This window comes from Macrobrachium rosenbergii, chromosome 3, assembly GCF_040412425.1.
Source record: "Macrobrachium rosenbergii isolate ZJJX-2024 chromosome 3, ASM4041242v1, whole genome shotgun sequence".
In the NCBI taxonomy this organism is placed as follows: Eukaryota; Metazoa; Arthropoda; class Malacostraca; order Decapoda; family Palaemonidae; genus Macrobrachium; species Macrobrachium rosenbergii.
In genome coordinates this window covers 24,385,935-24,406,197 of record NC_089743.1, presented here as the reverse complement: position 1 = coordinate 24,406,197, position 20,263 = coordinate 24,385,935, and the positions used below count along the sequence as shown (strand labels likewise).

The 20,263-nt window shown below is 43.2% G+C and overlaps 1 protein-coding gene and 1 pseudogene across 2 annotated transcripts in view; one reads left to right on the top strand and one right to left on the bottom strand.

Moving 5' to 3' along the window:
- Positions 1–20,263, top strand: part of LOC136853284 (cyclin-T2-like) — a 50,390-nt gene that overhangs the window by 240 nt on the left and 29,887 nt on the right. For both annotated transcript variants that reach the window (XM_067128655.1, XM_067128648.1), the window contains exons 2-3: positions 16,108–16,318; positions 16,488–16,611. In XM_067128655.1, coding sequence (XP_066984756.1) covers positions 16,592–16,611 — 20 coding nt within the window. In that variant the 5' untranslated portion in view covers positions 16,108–16,318; positions 16,488–16,591. The remainder of the gene's footprint in view (positions 1–16,107; positions 16,319–16,487; positions 16,612–20,263) is intronic.
- LOC136853376 (uncharacterized) lies at positions 4,813–6,030 on the bottom strand (annotated as a pseudogene).

Genomic DNA, 20,263 nt, shown 5'->3' with positions numbered 1-20,263 from the left:
GCGTACTGCTATCATGTTAAGTGTAATTTCGCAATGGACTGGTCGATTTTAAGTGTTCTTTGTGTATCAGTTTGATCTCTGGGGCATGTGGCTTTTGTGTGTTCCCGTGTGAAATTTTAAAGTACATTTCTTGAACTGAAACCCACCTTGTTATTGTTATGGTTAAGAGATTTGTCATGGCCGTGTCAGCCATGTTGGCTCACATGACTTAAATAAACGTGTTTTGTGTGTTATTGTTCTCACGCCTCCATTTTCATCGCATAGTTAACAATATTAGCGTGGAGCCCTTGGTTTAAGTCCAGTGTGGCAATTGCATGTGAAAGTTAACAATACGATGGTTCACGGTTTGGTTATTTACGTCTTAGATGGGAGGCCAGTCCTAGATTTTGGTAGGTCAACTGGACCCTTGCTCTAGTTAGCAAAGAAACGAGATACTTATATTTTCAATTTTTTCCCATAAATTTTACCATCTTTTGTGGTTGCTGGTGTAAATGTTATTTGGAATTGGAAAGTTAGATTTTTTTAATATTTCATCAGGCCAAGCTTACCTTAGGGCAGGTTGATTTGCCGATTAGGTACCAGCTTAGCTTAGACTACTAGCCTAGTTTAGTGACTGGTGGGTTTCTGAACCATATTAACAAAGCCCCAGTAGCCTTGGATTTAATTTTGGTCAAACCTGCTTTGCAGTAGGCTAGTCACAATCTTAGTGAATGGAGCAAATGTAGACAGAGGGGTCACATGGTCTTGAGCAACATGAATTATAACTTGTATAATAATTTACTGTTATTGTGTAATGAAGACTTATTTTAATCTGGTCCCATTCTGCTGAAGGTATCCTACAATGCCCCCTTACATTTATTGGTCCATCGAACACAGAGATGTTTTAAGAATTGGAGGGTGTACTCCATATAATTTGTCAAATCCACACCAAAACATGAGTTTTTAATGTTCTCTTGAAGGACTTGGTATCGGGTAAATGATCAGGCTGTGACACATTGCACAGTTCACCCGTGCTCTGAACACTTCCAGGAAATGCATTTGAATGTGCCCCATCAGTATCAGTGAGACTTGTGCCCCTGCTACACAGCTCGCCAAGACCTCTACGTTCTTATCAAACTAACTGTTTTCTCTTGAATTATGAAATAATGGGATATTTCTGATTAAACAGAGGTTCATTAAGGTTTAGCTGTGCGCAGTACTAACTTAACGGCCATGACGCTCTCGAAATTTTTACTTAAAACACTTAAAAAGTAGACGAGTGACACCGTCTTGATATTTGCCGAGTCACTTGTGTAAACAAACTGCCCATTTCCTGTGTTAAATCTGCAAATAATTTGTACCCATAGATGCTGATACCGTTTCCTTTACATTAGTGGTAAACGCTGGTAGCCATCACGCTGTGGATGGGGAACTCTAGCGACTTTTCGAGGTGTCAGAGCGCTAGATATGATATATCATACTGTAATATTTAAATAGGTAGTTAAACACCAGAATAAGGTTATACATTAAGTGTATTACGTGTTCATTATAATTCATTTGAAATATACATTGTTGTTGGAACAAACCAGATTCCTTACACAAATTTCAACGCTTTTGCTATGAACGTTACGATGTAGCTTTTTTTCTGCGTTTTCCTATCGTTTTTATTTGTTGATATGTATTACATACTGTGTAATATATATATTTCATACATGGTGTAAGTTTTGTCAAATATAATGGTGTTTTAAGTAAAAATGTTGGATTCAGAACCTTTATCAGTCCTGTATTTTGACGTCATGGCATCTTGACTCTGGTACCAATTCTAGATAAATTGTCGTGATCAGTTTTCTTGCATTTTTGGCAAAGTGGTGACATTTTGTACACAATACATGTCTGAGAGTTTACATAGTAATATGGATTTAAATTTTGATGGAGTAAGGTGCTGTAAACAGCATTATCAGTTGTTTTAAGTGGTATTTTGAGTGAATCAAGAACAAAATGTGTATAATTACAATCAAATAATTACTGTGGAGTTTCAGTTTTGATGTCAGTAAGGGTAAAACCATGGTTACAAGGTAAAAATGCATATCAGTTCAACCACATGTCCCCCCTGGGAATTCTGTCTCGTACTTTCCTTGGTATAGGCAACCAAATTTTGTTTCGTCTTGCTGATTACAACTAAAATCTCGAGTAATATCAATAAAAATTATATATACACAATTAGTATTCAGTAGACCATTAAATGAGCGGTGGGCAGGGAAACGACACATGCACCACTACCTGAATGCACCAGACCGAATGCACCACCAGCCTGGTCTAAATGCACCAACCACCTAGTCTGACTGCACCATTTTGTAAATAGTCTGAATGCACCACACTGCATAAAATTGCGTCTGGACCATTTTGTAAATAGTCTGAATGCACCACACTGCATAAAATTGCGCTTGTTGTTTAGTTGATTCTGTTATCAAATTTTTGTCATTCTTACTAGAAACTGGTTAAATCTCAAAGTTTTTAGGTTAAAATTTAAATTAAGTAATTTAAAGGATAGAGAGTTTTGTTTCTGTACTACAGCTTTTATATTATTCATCCTTTTTATCATACAGTATTTGATATCAATATTTATTTTTTTTATATGCCCCAGCTTAGTCTGTAGGATATGAATTTTTCTGGCAGAACCCTTAAAGTGTCTTGCTAATGTACAGTGAAAACCACAGCGATAATACAGTTGTGATAAAAAATTACAGTCCTCTCTCGCCATATCGCAGTCTCACTGCATCTTGGATTTTTTAATTTAATATATCTAAATTTGTATCGCGGATTTTCTGCTAAATCTTGGGATTTTGCTGTACAATCTCTCTCTCTCTCTCTCTGTGTGTGTGTGTGTGTGTGTTTTTGTAGGTTCTTGTTTTTTTGATTTACTGAACTGTGCTTCAGTACAAATTTAGTAAGATTATCACACAGAACAGTACACAAGAATACACTCTCTCTCTCTCTCTCTCTCTCTCTCTCTCTCTCTCTCTCTCTCTCTTTTCTCTTTCTGTGGTGTGTGTGGTGTGTTTTTGTAGGTTGTTGCCAAATTTTTCCTTCTCTGATTTACTGAACTGTGCTTCAGTACAAATTTAGTATGATTATCACACAGAACAGTACACTCTCTCTCTCTCTCTCTCTCTCTCTCTCTCTCTCTGTGTGGTGTGTTTTTTGTAGGTTGTTGTCAAATTTTTCCTTCTCTGATTTACTGAACTGTGCTTCAGTACAAATTTAGTATGATTATCACACAGAACAGTACACAAGAGAATACTCTCTCTCTCTCTCTCTCTCTCTCTCTCTCTCTCTCTCTCTGTGGTGTGTGGTGTGTTTTTTGTAGGTTCTTGTTGCCAAATTTTTCCTTCTCTGATTTACTGAACTGTGCTTCAGTACAAATTTAGTATGATTGTCACACAGAACAGTACACAAGAGAATACTCTCTCTCTCTCTCTCTCTCTCTCTCTCTCTCTCTCTCTCTCTCTCTCTCTCTCTCTCTCTGTGGTGTGTGTGTGTGGTTTTTGTAGGTTCTTGTTGCCAAATTTTTCCTTCTCTGATTTACTGAACTGTCTTCAGTACAAATTTAGTATGATTATCCCACAGAACAGTACACAAGAGAATACTCTCTCTCTCTCTCTCTCTCTGTGGTGTGTGGTGTGTTTTTGTAGGTTGTTGTTGCCAAATTTTTCCTTCTCTGATTTACTGAACTGTGCTTCAGTACAAATTTAGTATGATTGTCACACAGAACAGTACACAAGAGAATCTCTCTCTCTCTCTCTCTCTCTCTCTCTGTGGTGTGTGGTGTTTTTGTAGGTTCTTGTTGCCAAATTTTTCCTTCTCTGATTTACTGAACTGTGCTTCAGTACAAATTTAGTATGATTATCACACAGAACAGTACACAAGAGAATACTCTCTCTCTCTCTCTCTCTCTCTCTCTCTCTCTCTCTCTCTCTCTCTCTCTCTCTCTCTCTCTCTCTGTGGTGTGTGGTGTGTTTTTTGTAGGTTCTTGTTGCCAAATTTTTCCTTCTCTGATTTACTGAACTGTGCTTCAGTACAAGTTTAGTATGATTATCACACAGAACAGTATGCAAGAGAATATTTTATCACTGTTGGGCAGTCATGGGACATCCGTCTTTGAGTTGGTTGAAAGCACTGCAGATGTGAAGCAGGAATGTTGGGTAGTGCCATTAAGTCAAGAATATGGTTATGTGGTTCACGTATGATGAGCGTATCCCCTGTTTCATTATAATGCCTTACCAAAACACTGTAAAAGCTTTTATCTCTTAAATTCGACACGTCCGAGATATATTTTTTCAAACTTTGTTTGGAACACTGATATAATTGGTGGGAGACCCAGCCCCACCGGATGCCGGTGGGGGGAGTGGAAGGAGACTAGCCCAGTAAACAGCACGAGTTTCAATCTCGGACGTGTTGTGAACGCATCTCGTGCGTCCGTTCGATTCAAACTGTTTGGTTTACTTCATCTCGTTGTGCTTATTTCTGGTGTCTTTTTGGTGAAGTACTCAGTGTCTTGTTTGTTAATCTAGCTAGCGTAGCTCTGTGAAATTGGTAGCTATGTTGGATTCCAGCTTCTCTGGGTCTGGAATTTGTGCTCTTCCGAACTGGTTAAACTTAAGTACAACTGCCACTCTTTGTGTACGGCATGTAGGGGTCAGGAGTGTTCCCAGGAGAACATATGCAGTGAGTGTATGGAATGGAGTCAGGAGTTTTGGCAAACATACAGTTCCCATCAGGTAAAGCTGGTTAAGGATAGGGATAGGAAAGCTTTTAAGCGTAAGGAAGCTAGGCTAACTTTTTCGCGGGTGGCATCGGCGTCATCTCCTTTAACGGCTGTTCCTTCCTCCTCTCCTACCCCCTCCTCTACCGCTGCTCTTTCCCCGCCTCATATTCCCCCCTCTTCTTCACCAGCTTCCCAGTATGTTTTCCCTAAAGCCAAGCCCAGCCTCGAGGCGGAATATCTGGCAGAGACTTACGAAGAGCATTCCAGAGAACACGCTCAAAGTGTAAAACAACTACTTCTAGCATAATGTCTGGTGGGAAGAGCTTGATGTTAGCATCCAAGACATAAGTGCAAATAGCAGTCCTTATGTAGCTATGGATACTAACAAGCTGTACAAATGGCTCTCTGACAACTTTGAATGTTCCATCAATAAATAAGGTCTTTGATTTGCAAATGAAAGAAAGTTGGAGAGGTGATGCAGGCAACAAATGACGGTTTCCTTCATGGTGAAGATCTGGAAGAAAATCACTCAGAATATGATTTTCATCAATCTCAAATTCCAAATCGGATGCTTTGGCCTCAGTTGTTGTTGGGCTCAGTTGGCAGTTCTCTGTACGTTGGATTTTTTTGGGAGTTGAGCTTCATAAGTTGCAAGTGACAAGATGGTATCTGTAACAATCCTCCTGAAGATCTGAAGATATCTTACTTGGCAGCTGCTTTAACTCGGGTTATAGCTTGTGCCCGAAGTCTTGTTCCTGGGTTACCTTCATGGTTGTGTTCTTTAAGGCCTCTGGTGAAGGTATTGTCTTGCTGACTAACACTAGCAAAGCACCCCTTCTTCTTTGTACGGACACAACATATCCATGACACTGCTACAGATGTCTCCCGTTTTTTGACATACTGGAATCCTTCTCCTTCAATTACTTGGTAGGTTGTTGGGGCATATACCATGATGGCATCTGGGATTGGTTCTTCAGAGAGTGACATCTCCTCAGTTTGACTGACTTCTTCCACTGGAAGACTAATGTTAAAGAGGAGTGATGAGTCTGCAGAGGTTGTCTCCCCTAAAGGACAATCTACAGTTGATGTACTTTGTGTTCCTGGGTCCTCAGAAGGATCATCTGGAATAGCTATTCCATTATAGCTGTCAATATCCATTTGCGGTAGGTTGCTGAGAGTACAGTTATGGCAGACCCATACAGGTAACTCAACTTCCCTCCTGTTTAGCTTCCTGTAGAATTCTTTTGTAATACCTAAAAAATCAAGGGAAAAAGTTTTCAAGTTCCAACGTGGCCTTATGTTTCAAGTCCCATCTCGGTGTCGGATGCAAATTTTTCTGCAAATAAACAGGTTGTTAATGGGGTGCTGACACTTGATTTTTAGCTCACCTGAACCATTATATATGTGATCACACCTACAGATTTTGCACAACTCCTAATTTACCTACTTTGAACCCTATTAATTCTTCTAATACTATAAAAAAAAAATACTAAAGTTTTACCAACCAGAGTTACAAATCCTATGCTGCCAAGCATCACAGACATTACACTGCATAGCTTCTTGACGTGGTCATACTTCCCCTTCACACACCACACCAAGCGGGGTTGGGTTGAATTCATTCCTAAGTCTTGTGGTCTTGGTATATGGAGAAAGTTCTGCTCTATAGGTAGTACTTTCAAACTTATAACTGAGAAAACATTTTCATGCCAGCTCAATTTCAGCAGTTCATCCTTAATTACAGTGCTGTGGGCTGCTGATAAACAAGCAGTGGTAAGATAAACAAGTAGCAAGCACAGTAATTTTTTTTAGAGGTTAACTACCAGCTACAGAAACAGTTAGGCTTGTAGTTTAAATTAAGAGGTAGCTACCTAGTAAGGTAGTAAAGTTTGAAACTTCTCCATCATAGCATAATGTGTTTGTTGGTTTGTAATATTCTATTTTTATTCAGACATTTAAAAGTAATTCACTTATCAAAGAAAATAATGCTGCAAAGTGACTATATATAGTTACCCAAAGAACAGGTGTTAAGTGAATTAAGTTGGTGCATTGGGACCATAAGGAATAGTATGTTTTAATTGGTTAGTTTTAATCTTCTTTTCATGTATTTGTTGGTTTTGTGATATTCTTATTCAGACTTTGTAAATGATTCACTATATAAAAGAAAATAATCCTGCAAAGTGAATATAGTTACCTGTATAGTATACCAGGTGTTATGTGAATTAAGTTGGTGTATTGGGACCATAAGGAAAGGTGCACTTTAATTGGGAAGTGGTGCATTGGGACCAGATACTCGGTGCATTTGGACATGGTACATGGTGCATTCATACTAGTGTTGGTGCATTTAGGCAATAAACCCTTGGAAGGAAGTGTACAAGCGCACTTCAGGGTGCATATTGGATTCAAAATGCACCACTTTTATGAATACTTCACATGCTTATTTTTGTTCATATAGCAGTCTGTTATGGCTCACTTCAGTCTTTTGAAAGGTTTTCTTAAAGGTTTAATTTTGTTTCACCAATTAAATATCGAGTGAAAGGTGAAAATTCAGCAGTTGATGTGTCATAGGTGGTAATTTACCCTCTTTAGTTCTGCTGATATTAATTGGGAGCTCATTGTACAGTCAGTGGTTAGTAAATTTTGAATACAGTAACACGTCAAGTTCGTGGCTGTATGTAAATATCAGCTACCATTTTAGATGTGAAATTTTTTCAGGTATATATATCTTGTTTAATATTAGTTGTAAATTATCAGTTAGTTTAGGTTAGGAGGTATGTGGAATTGCTGTTAGCTGTAAGATATACTCTATAGAAAATGTTCAAGTGCTGGCTTAATATAGGGTGTTTGCTACTTATCAGAAAGGCCAGACCCCAAAAGCATATACTAAGTTGAGGTGCTACTGTACTGTATACTGCAACCATCATTTGAAGCACATCTTGGTGCAGTTAGCTGTAATGCATCTGTAGCTAGACCTTCTTTTGACACTAATTGTTTGCTTTGTTTTATGCAGAAAAACGTTTAGGTACTTAGACCAGCCAGTCACGGTAGCATGATGAGTCATAACACATTTTGAACACTATTAGGAGTGCCCTTCATTATGAGTTGGAATTGGTCATTGTAATATGGTGACAGGATAGTTACCTGGTAGTAGGTGGGTGAAGGGAGGGGAAATCCTTTCTCACCTACTGTCACCATGCTCTTTTTCTCTGCAGAGTGGCATGTTGAAACTTCATTTGCTGTTCTGTGTGCTTTGTGACTTTCTTGAATTATATAAATACCTAAAAAGTAGTTTTCAAACTCGGACCCTGGAACTGTAACTGTCCCTCGTATTTTGGAGTAACTTTAGTAGCACAGGTAACAACGTGAGATGCTTGGACATACCTGTTAATTTTATCTCATTTTACAAAGGTAATGTTGCCACACGTCCCTTGAGACCTGTGTTGGCTGCTTAGGAGATTGTGCATACACCCAAGCTTCTCTTGTTTGAGGTGCATGGAGGGCATAAGGCTTGGGTTGTGCGGCTGAGGGACTGGTTCCTTAAGTTGGGACTGGACAGTGTGTTTCTTCTTATTGTAAATTTTCTCTTTAGGAGACAAGAACATGCTGCATGGTGATTGGAGCAAGTTTTTCAGCCAATTTCTTTGCTGTGAGCTTGTTTCCTGAAGAGTAATGACCATGGTAAATCCTCCTTTGTTTCCAGAACTGGTGGCTTGCTTGGCAAGCTCTCAGAGAGATTTCTTGTATTCCATTCTCCCACTTTTTGGGGTTTATCGGCTGATGCAGTCCTTCCAGGCATGTATCCGCCGATAAACCTCAAAACCCGGCAGTTCTTATGAGAGGGGTTTTTCTTGCAGTACTATGCAGGTCATGTCCGAATCTCTCTGAAAATTCTTAGTTAACATGTACCAGGGAAAATAAGCTTTGTTCCTACATGATATACAAGCTTTTTGGTCTTTATTATAGGAAAATTACCATCAGCATAGCTGGAACATTCTATTAAACTTTTAACAAGGTGGTATGGTAGTTAACTACTGAACGACCGGGTGGGAGCCCCACCCGCCTGGTCAGCAGGGCGTCACTTAACTATCGGCTGCACTTGTGAGTGGTTGTGCTTCACACTGCCCTCTGGCCTGCTTGCTGTTTCTTTTGCCGTGTTTCTCTTTGGAATGCTTTGTTCCTTTCCTAGTGGGATTGTTTCTTTTTGTTGTTTTCAGTGTGTATATGTATTTGTGTTGTGTGTCTGATGGTGATCAGCAAACCCACGAGTCATCTGAGCCCACTGTGCCTAAGCCAGTTACCAAGTGCAAATGCCCTGGCACCACTGATAAGGCATGTAACCAATATCGCTCATCTGTAGATGTTGATCCTGATTTCTTTTTTATTGTAATCCTGACTCTGTTTGCGAAGAGTGCCGTGACTAGACTCCAGAACAATGGACGAAATATACGTTGAGGAGGAATTATTGGAAGAGACTGCCAATTCTTCATCTGAGGGTAATATGCCCCTGATGACACTCTTGGTGAATAATCCTTTCGATGCTTTCATTCCTCCAGTGAAATCTCCATGCCTTGCTGCCTCTTCTTCAGGAGAGGTATCCCCTTCCTCGTCTTCGCTCACCTCGTCGGGATATCGTCATTGAGGGACTGGAAGCCAGTATAACCTTCCTGCAGCAGAGTCTCCCTCAGTGCGAATGAAGGTGCCCCCCAACAACCCAACTTTGTCTCCAGGCTTGGACGTGGAAGAGCTCCGGGAGATCTGGCAGTTTCTCAGTCTCCATCGGTCTCCAAGGAGTTCCCTCGAATGTTGACTGTCACATTGACTACCAGTAACTTAATGCCTGTAGGTGTGTCTATGCACACCACTCTGGTGACCCCAGCAGTAGTGCACAAGACCGTTGCTCTTGCTGTGGCCTCCATGGTGCCTGTTCCTGCTCCCCAAGAACTGGTTTCTGAGTCTTCCACCAACCTCGGTGGAGCAGATCCTTCATGCTCGCTTGAAGGAGGTGAAGAATTAGTCCAAGAAAAGATTGTTGAGAGAGTCATTGTCTTTGTCCGCTTCTGCCTCCTCCCCTCCCTCTTCCAGAGTCCACAAGCGAAGGAAGAAGGAGGTAGCTTCTCCCTCCCGAAAGAAGCCCCGCACTGGGTCTTCCAAAGGGGTGTGTCTCTCTCCCTGAGAGAGAGACACTAGTAACGTGGACTCAGGTCCACGTTCTGGTTCAGGCATGCGAGAGGGATGGGTGTAAACCTGCAGTTGCTTCTTCTCTTCCCCTTTCTGCTACTCATCCGAGTATGTATTCAGGGTTCCGTGAAGGTGTTGCTGACTGAGGGTTTGCTCACCGGGAGTCACATCGAGGAGATCCCCCTTACAATCATCATCTCGCCAGGAGGCCTCAGCCTCAAAGACAATTGGAATATGTCTTGAAGACGGGGCAAATTCATGCCCCGAGAATGCACAACCGCTCTCCTTAGGCTGCCTCCCACTTGCGCTTGTGCAGACAGATTCGCTCGCCTCCTGAGAGCCTTTGCGTATGCTTGCATGAACCTCTGCTCTTTCCTCGGGACAACCACCTCTGCGGGTTGGTGATCGCTCTCTTCCTGCCTCTTCCTTCAGGACCATTGGTTCCAACAGGACAGGTACGGGTACTTGCTCCCCCTCTCCTGTCCCCTCAACTTCCTGGTGGTATAACAGGAACCGCAAGTCTGACAGAAGGCCTTGCTATTCGGACTCGGTATCCAGTCGTAGCCCTACCGCGAGGACTTACGAAGCAGGCAAGGTTCTCTGCCCTACCCTTTGGGCAACATTGCAACGACACGGAGCTGAGACCTAGGTAGTGGATATCGTTCGGGAGGGCTATCTACTACCCTTTGAGTCTCGACCCCCCCCTCACTGACTCTGGTCCGATTCCAATGCTATGTACTCAGCTCGCCAAAAGATCTCACTCCCCCGGAGGAGATTGCAGTAATGCTGAGGTAGCGTGCTGTAGAAGTCTTGGCAGATCAGTCCCCAGGATTTTACAGCTTAATCTGTCTTGTCAAGAAAGGATTGGGGTGGGGGTCGGTTATTGATCTCTCTCCCTTGAAACAATTCGTTTGCCAGACTTGGTTCAAATTGGAAACGACACGCTTGGTGCTCGCTTCCATCAGGAAAAACAACTTCATGCTTACGGTGGACCTGAAGGATGCGTATTTTCAAATACCCGTTCCTCAGTCCTCTCACAAGTACCTTCGCTGTGTCCTTGGGGAGACGGTATTCCAGTTCAGGGTACTTTGTATCAGGCTCTCGACCACTACCCAGGTGTTCACATGAGTGTTCACCGTTGTATCAGCTTGGGCTCATTCACACAGAATACATCTGTTGCAATTGGCTAGGCTTGGCGAAGTCTCGTCTGCAGTTGCTCCAAGACAGGGATTGCCTTCTTGAGTTTTGCCGTGACCTGGGGGTTGTAGTGAACCTCAAAAAGTCCGATCTCGTGCCCAAGCAGAGGATAAAGTACCTGGGCATGCTGATAGATATGGCAGCAGCAAGAGTCTACCCCACAGACTCTCATATCAGCAGGTTCAGGGAAACAGCACAAATGTTCCTGTCCTGGCAGGAACAACCAGCACTGCAGTGGCAGGTTGTTCTCAGTCACCTGTTGTCCTTGGAGAAGCTGGTGTCTCATGGACAGCTTCACCTTCGTTCTCTCCAGTGGAGAGCAAAGGAGTTCAGGTCTCCAGCATGGGATCTCCCATCTTTTCCCAGCCCTCTCTCACGGAGGGTGAGGCAGGACTTAGCCTGGCAGCTGGACAACAGGAACCATGTAATAGGAGTGTGTTTACATGCTCCCCCTCCCGAGATGCTTCTGTTCTCAGATGCATTGACCAAAGGATGGGGCACACACCTGGAGGAGTTGCTGATCTCAGGTGTGTGGAACCGAGAGGACAAGCACCTTCACATCAATATCGTAAAGCTTAAGGTGGCCTTCCTGGCCCTCCAAGAGTTTCAGGATCGAGTGATGGGGCACTCAGTGTTGTTGATGAGCGCACCACAGTAGTGGCATATGTCAACAAACAAGGAGGCCTAGTGTGTGTTTCGTTGCACCAGTTGACAATGCAGGTGCAAGAGTGGGCTGTGGAGCTGTCAGCCAGATACATTCCAGGCAAGAGGAATGTAGTGCCAGACATGCAGTCGCTGGGGTCAAGTGATAGGGACAGAGTGGTCCCTCCACATGGGCATTGTGGAAAGGCTATTCGACCTTTGGGGACTCCCATATATCGACCTGTTTGCCACCTGGCAGAACAGGAAGCTCCAGGTGTTTTGCTCCATCGTTCCCGACCCATGGGCGACAGCAGAGGACACCTTCCAACACCCATGGGACAACCTGGGTGCTTACACCTTCCCACCATTGTAACTTTGTTCTTTCACCAGCAAGGTAATGATCACTAAGAATATCAGGATGATCCTGGTGGCTCCCAAATGGCCACATGGTATCTAGACCTGCCAGCTCTTTTAGTCGAGGCACTAAGAGAGATCCCCCCCTGGCACAACCTTCTGCGTCAGCCACACAGATCGGTTCCACCAGTCCATGGAGTCACTCGCACTTCACAGCTGGGGACTATCCAGCATCTCTTGAGAGCGAGAGGCTTTTCTCGCCGTGCAGTGACAGAGATGTCAGGATATCTACAACAGTCCTCTGCCGCAGTCTGCCAAGGGAAATGGACCATCATCTGTGGTTAGTGCCATGGATGGGGCCTCTCTCTCTGGTCGGAGCCACTGTTCAGCAGGTAGCGGACTTCCTCGTCTTCCTTCACCGAGAGAAGCTCCTCTCAGTCTCAGCTGTTAGGGCTCTAGGGTCTAGTCCTCTGCCTGAGGGGTGTGGATATCTCCTCCTCACTGGAGATACCTGCTGATGCGCTTCGAAAGGTCTTGCCTTCCTAGGAAACTCAGGCCCCCTGCATGGGATGTGACACACAAACTCAGGAGCTTGGCTCATGCACCGTATGAGCCCTTATGAGTGTCATCGGACAGGGATCTGACCCTCAAGACCGTTTTCCTGCTACCCCTGGCATCAGTGAAGAGAGTAGGTGAACTACATGGACTTTCTTTCAGTGTAAAACATTTGAGGGGATGGGGATCAGTTATGCTTGATTTTGGCTTGGATTTCGTAGCAAAGACTCAGAACCCTTTGGTCCCTGACACCAGATTCAAGTCCTTTATGATCCCCTCCCTAGAGTACTTTGTTGATAACGATCCAGACAAGATGTTGCTGTATCCTGTTAGAGTGCTGCTGCACTATCTGAAGAAGACTTGCCATCTCCAGCCTGAGTGTTGATGACTTCTTTAGCAGTGGCTTGACCAAGAAAGAAGTGTCCAGGAACACTATATCTTTCTGGCTTCGTGAGACAATCAAATGGGCGTACTGGCATTAGGGGAGGAGAACTCCAGTATGTTCCATGCAAGAGCTCAGGAAGTTAGGGGCATTGGTCTGTCCCTTGCATTCAAGAAGAATCTTATGGGTTCCTCAAGTTCTGAAGGCGGGGGTGTGGTTTTGTCAGACCACTTTCACCTCCTTCTATCTAAGGGATGTTGCCCACAAGTCCCTGGACATGTTTTCCTTGGGTCCTGAGGTGGCTACTCAACAAGTTGTATAGCTTACTGGGCTCCTCTAAGACGACAGGTAGCATCCCACCTAAGGTGTATGGTTGCGAACAAGAGAGAGTTTGTTGAGTGACTGGTCATCTCCCCCTCCCTCTTTCCTTCAGCCTTTCCCTCCCCTGCTGGCAGAGAGTAGGTATTGAGCTGTCACAAGCTGGAAGGGGCCTTGATGCAGGTGAGTGTTATATAACTGAGCATCCTTTCTATAATCTATCAGATATATAGAAGGAGACCCTTCCCTCTCTCCAGGCAATGTGAACCCATTGCTTATACATAGCCATATCATTGTGTCCAACAAGATTCAACCTAGCCTTTCCTCTTGAATGATGTTGCTTTTATACCCATCTATTCAAGAAAGCACCCGAAGTCCGGCAATTGAACATACAGTTCCTATACTTCGTTCATTTTGTCAGGAAGAAGGTCTAAGCGTGGCAGACTACCAGTCATTTCAGAGACTTACCCAGCATCCTCCCTCCAAGAAGTAAGTCTTCCTATAAGGACCAAAAGGTTTGTATATTGTGTAGGAACAAATGACAAATTTAAAAGTAATTTTGTATTTTTCCTAACTACACAAACCTGAGGTTACATGCCTGCCTCATGCCACCCCTCAAGCTGACAAGGTTACCTGGGCCGAAAGTAAAGTGACGCTCTGCCGACCGGGCTGGCGCAACTCCCACCTGGTCGTTCGGTAGGTAACTGCCATACCACCTTGTTAAAAGATTAACGCCCGGCTCCAGCTACGCTGATGTTAATTCCTATAATAAAGACCTCAGGTTTGTATTGTTAGGAAAAATACAAATTACTCTTTAATTTGTCATATCTTCTAGTTAATGTGTACCAGGAGACGTGAGCTATCTTCTGTGATTGGGGTCATAGAAGGGGTTGCTCTCTCAACAAACTGTGGCCTTCCTTGTCTGCCTTTGTTGGGACAATCTCTTCTCAGTATCCATGGTGAAAGGCTGTCCTTTGCCTTGAACCCAGCTTAGATTTCTTATAATATAATTAAGCTTCCTATGCCCATAAGAGGTTCGAGAAGTCTTACCCTCCCTAGGTGCCTATGAAATAGGATTTGACTTTCATTCTTTGTGGCCTAACTCAGGTGTTGTATGATCCCTCAAGAGATCCCTTGGACTGAGATCTTATCTTGAGGCTGTGTTCTTGCTAGCCTTAGCCTTGGGGAAGCTTACTGATGAGTTATACCAACTTTTTTCTCACCTGGCATTTGGATGTTTGGGAATCCCACTTGTTCTTAAACGCTCCTGCATGTGTGGTGAAAACACAGACCTGGTCAGTTCCTGACAAACGATATGAGAGCTTTTGGTTTCCATACTCTAGGACACTGTTTTTGTAGTGCTGATGATAGGCATCTGTACCTGGTTTGAGGCATATGATGCTACCTAAGAAGGAACCAAACTCTTAGGCCAGAGGTTTGGTGCCTTCTTGTTTGTACCAGCAAGCTCAAGGATATGTAGCCCAAGAAACCCTTTTTCCTCTGGCTATAAGTAAATGAGCTTACAACGCAGTATGGATGAAATCTTTCAAAGTCAGGACATGGTTCCATCCCTGGCATTTCAGAGTAACTTTTCAGTAGCAAAGATAATGACAGCAGATGTATGAAACATCAGACCACCTCTACTTCCTCCTACCTGAGGGATGTCACCCACAGATCTTGAGACACCTTTTCCTGGTACCTGTGGTGGCTGCACAACAGGTGTAGTTAGTCAAGTTTATCCAAGCTCCTTGCCAAAAGAGAAGCTTATCACCCAAAGTAATCAAAGGACTTCAGGCTGGGATTGAATTATTTGATTGGCTTCTCTTCTCTCTGAGAGGCAGCACTTTGGCAAAGCACGTCAGGCCAGGTGCAGATGAAGGTGGCTACTAAGTTGAGCACCCAGTCATAGAGCTTCAGCTGATAAGTTGCAAGTCCTTCCTCACTCCCTCTTGTTAAGAGGTGGGAATAGTGGAACTATAATCTGACCCCTCATTTATATTGGCCAGATTTAGCTGCCATCCAATTTGTGGCACCTTACATATGGTCAGTGCCCATGGCTCTGTTATCCTAGTGCCAAACGGAATAGAAGGTTATATGAATTATTAGTCCCTTGCTCATTGTCGTGACTGGGAGTGTGACATTTCTAGATGGAGATTTAAACATACTTGTCAGTTAAAGATAGAACCTCCCACCTTTATAGGAGTGAGTAAGTCTCTTGTGTGAAAGTTGTTTGTATGTATTTCTTAAGGAATAAATAAGAGATTGAGTGCAAAACAAAACTTTCTATCATGATCCCACTTCATTAACCCCACTTAGTCCCTTAAGCTAAAGAGAAAAGTGCGTCGTGACAGCAAATGAAGGGAAAAATTCTTCTACTTGCTCCCTCTTATTGCCACTTAACTGTCTTGTTACCAGGTTTTAACATCTGCATACAGGTCGCACTAAGGAACACTGCTGCATAAAAGGTGCTTGTTTGTATGTGTAGGAAAAATATAATTATATACGAATGTTATTTTTATGCAGATAATTTGCTCAAAAGTGATGTCAGGCGAAGTACCCTTTTATAAAGGTAAAATATATTCAAGGCTTCTCTAACTTTTTCTTCCTTAGTAGCCTGTATTTTGTCCCCTTTTAACTAATCTGAGAGTACCCAGCAATTTATTTTTTACCTATGGCTGTTTGTTGTTAATGTGTGTCTAATCAGCATTAAATGTTTAAAAATTTCTTAACTTCTGTTCAGTAACCAACTGGCAATCAACACTGCCATTGTCTACATGCATCGGTTTTATATGTATCATTCATTCACCCGTTTTCATCGTAATGCTATAGCACCAGCTGTACTGTTCCTTGCTGCTAAAGTGGAGGAACAGCCCAGAAAATTAGAACATGTGATCAAAGTAGCTTATCATTGCTTGAACCGTGATCAGCCAGCTCTGGACACCCAGTCTGAGGTATGTGTGGGTCTTTCAACTGCGTTTCTTAAATTTTTATGGGCATAATGCTTTTCTATTTGTTAAATTTTTAGGGGGCATAATGCTTTTCTATTTCTGAAAATATAAAGCTTTGACATTGTTTATTTTAAATTTCTCTTGTAATTTTTGTTGTTTTTTGTTTTTTCAGATTTATTTAGAAAAAGCCCAGGAGTTGGTGGTCAACGAGAATATTTTACTGCAAACATTGGGCTTTGACGTCGCAATAGACCACCCCCATTCCCATGTGGTCAGATGTTGTCAGCTCGTTCGCGGTAAGTATCTAATTTAAGAACTCTTGGGGTGACCATAAGGATTACTTGGAATGCTAACCTTATTGAGGCTCAGTGCTCATAGCAATGCCTGGGAAGCGACTGCTGTACTTCAATTAGTGCATCAGAGCTAAGATGGGCTATAAGCACGATGTTACATGAAAATGATGCCATTATTATTATTATGTTTTTTTTTTCTTCTTATTAAGAGAAGAGGAGTTCTTTACCATTTTTCTTTGGGCTTTTTATGAAATTAGTATTATATATCAATGCTTAGGCTATGTATAGCTCTGATTTCTTAGTATCTTGGAGAGATTTAGTTGTTAATTATTTGATGCTGGTTAAACTTTATGTATTCACTATTAGAGTAGTGGGTGTGTAGCTGGTTGCTTGTGTAAATTTCTTTGGTCATGATCAATGCTAAAATTATGGATGATAGTACAAAACATTTTGATGCAAGTTCCTAATCTTCTGGTATGAAAAAAATTACCTTACTGTTAAAGAAGAGGTTCAGATTATATGTTTTACACATTGTGAAGAGTAGGTAGATGATGTATGATTTATTTGTAAGACCTTTTTGGTATTTTAGTGTAAGCCATAAACCAATACCCTCATCATTAGATTAAGTGCTCTCTCTCTCTATCTCTCTCTCTCTCTCTCTCTCTCTCATCACTAACTTTGTCTCTCTCTCTTTAAGGATCAGACTGGTAATTAAATGTCTCTCTCTCTCTCTCTCTCTCTCTCTCTCTCTCTCTCTCATCACTAACTTTGTGGCCTTTAAGGATCAGACTGGTAATTAAATGTAATTTACCAAGTAAGTAATTACATAGCTATACTCTCTATGTAATCGGCAGTTAAAAATTTTGAAGTTTGCGGGAGCGATTCAGGTGTTATAAGTGTAGATAACGACCCTGGCCTCTGTTGGGGAACGGTAAGTACAACAAAACAGAGAAAGTCACTACTTTTCTGCTGGCGTTAGACGCAACATCGAATGTTTTGTTGGTTGGTTTTGAAGTTTTCTACATTGCTTTTCCAAGGAATTAGTGAAGTAATTTGATTTTGGTAGCTTTTCAGCTTAGCTTAGCTGTTATTCCTACAGTATGTCTGATTCTAGCTCATCAAGTGTTAATTATTGTAGCGAAGGTTGTAAGACTCCTATGACTAAAATGACTTATGATAGTCATACTACTATATGTGCTAACTGTAGAGGACAAGAGTGCTCAAAAGATCTTAAGTCATACAATTTGTGCTAACTGTAGAGGACAAGAGTGCTCAAAAGATATTACATGCACTGAATGTGTTGGATGGAATGAGAAAAAGTGGAAAGGTTTGAAATCTCATTTGGATAAATTAGATAGGGATAGGAAAAGGAAGGCAGCTGTTAGAGCTGAGAGTAGGGCTCTGAGCTTAGAACCTGTCTCTAATATTCAAGTCTTAGACCTTAATGTTCCTCTTTCTTTATGCCCTTTTATTGCCCCCCATCTGTAGTCCAAATATTTTTCCTTCAACTTCTGTTCCTGGCGCCCATGCTTCCAATCCTAATGCCGTAGCCACCCTTGAGAGTAAATTTGACCATAAATTTTATCTTGTTGTCAACACTGTATCAAAATTAGGCTAGTCGCTTAATGTCCTGATGGACGAAGGGTACAGTTTTAAGTAAGTGTCAGTGTCAGTGGAGGAGGTGGCTGTTCGTCCCAATGATTCTCCTAGACAAAGGTCACTGTCACACTCCCCTGAACCTGGGAGTAGACATACCTGAGGTCCAAGGTAAGTCAGTGGGGTCATATGCCCCCTCATCCAAATCTGTGGTGCATATTTCTGACAGCCGTTGGGAAGGCGTCGCTGAGAGTGCCCCAATTGTCATCAGATTCTGATCTCTCCTGAAGGATTAGACTTATTTAACATGGCTAAGAACCAGTTGGTTACTTAGCAACAGGACCTACAGCTTATTGTGGAATCCGAACCACAAAGTTTCTCTTGTTGGCTGTTCCTGCCACCGATTCGCATTCTCCTCTGGGGTCTCTCGCTCTCGGAGGCAGCAAGAGTACAGCCTCTCGAGGCTGTGCCCTCATTGCTAGCCTTAGAAGTCTGTATCTAAGACTGGTTCTGTTCCTGGCTCTTTTTGATTTCTTGGGAAACCAAAAGCAGCCACTCCTGATTTTTGGGAGTCTCGTAGGTCGCTCAAATTTTATGAATCGCGAGCGCTCTCCTGGTGAGAGGCACAGGATGAGAGACAGTGTCGAGACGCCCAGGTGTCTCGATACTGCCCGCCAGCTGCTTTGGTTGCTTGGCCGGGTTTTGTCCCCGTGTTTTGAAACTTAGGTTTGAGCATGGAGGATAGCAGATGCAGAATCCCCCTGAAACCTTCTTCTCGAGGGGCCTCGCCCTCGAAGGAGTTTAGAGTTCAGGAAATTAGAAATTAGCACTAGTTCACGGCAGACAAGTTCTTCCCTGTCCAGTCCCAATTGTGTTCACCCGATCGGTTCAGCTTGGCTTGCTCGCCCGCCCAGCCCCTGGTCGAGTTCATAAGACTGGCTTGGCTTGCCCCGCTTGCCTCCCAGTCCAATGCTTACCACCCAGTCTGGATCGCGTTCGTGTGATCGGCTCGGCCCCGCTTGGTTTTCTGAATCGGGTTCTCGGCACTGTTCAAGTGAACTTTCAGCTCTTCCCAGAAAAGTGCTTTGCCACGGCACAAGCACTCTTCTCCCCTGTGGGCAATAATCTCCTTCGGTTGATTATCACGCACGGTCCGCCTCTCCTGCTGGTCTTACTGGCAGGACAGGTAGGGTACTCGTTTTCCTCACTTGTTCTCTTTTCCTCTCGGTTGTTCCAAGAGGCGTGAGACAGACAAAGAGAGCTCTGACAAATTTGTCTTTCTTTGGAGTTCGGCTGCCTGGCGTGTTTTTGGTGTCAGTTCCCCAATTGTCTCGTAGTACAACCAGGTAGCCGAGGAGGGTTTCTTGGGATCTATCAAGGTCTCCCTCCAAGGAGAGAGGTACAGGAGTTTCACGCTTCAGAAGCAGCGAGGGTCTTCTTCAAGTTGTGATTTCCCTCATTTCTCGGAGAACTTCGCTCCAATTCGTCAGCACAAGGATCCCCAGTACAGGACCGCGGCTCCCCCAATAAATAATCTTCATCACTTGCAACCCTTGCAGTTCCCAAAGGGGCCAAGAGTTTCGGGGACCACCACGGTCCTTGCTTGCGAGAGCCTTCTCGACCAGATGAATACTTTTCTTCAGACAAGGAGTTCATTCCGGTCGAGACACCAAGCTCCTCCCCTGCCTTGACAGAGTACGAATTTTTCTTGCCTCAGATGGTCTTGCCGACTGCGGGTTGTTCTGTACCCGGACTGTGTTCTCTCTCAACCTCTTGCCGTGAAGGGTATTCTCTTCCGCAACGAGAGGCAACGATCTTGGAGGATACCCGCTGGTTTCCTAAGGTCAGTCTCCTAATGGAACCATGATCCTTCACTTTTAGCGTTTTCTCCTTGGATACGGCCATTCCTGGAAAGAACTTTGCCTTCTGGAGACTGGTCCTGTCCAGGGGTGGGTCTTCCTATGCCAGACAGCAATCTGTGGGCAATTCTGGGGCTAAGAAGGACTTTGTCCTAATTCGAATCTCCAGTTTGGTAAGTCCCGAGTTGGCTCAACCCTTA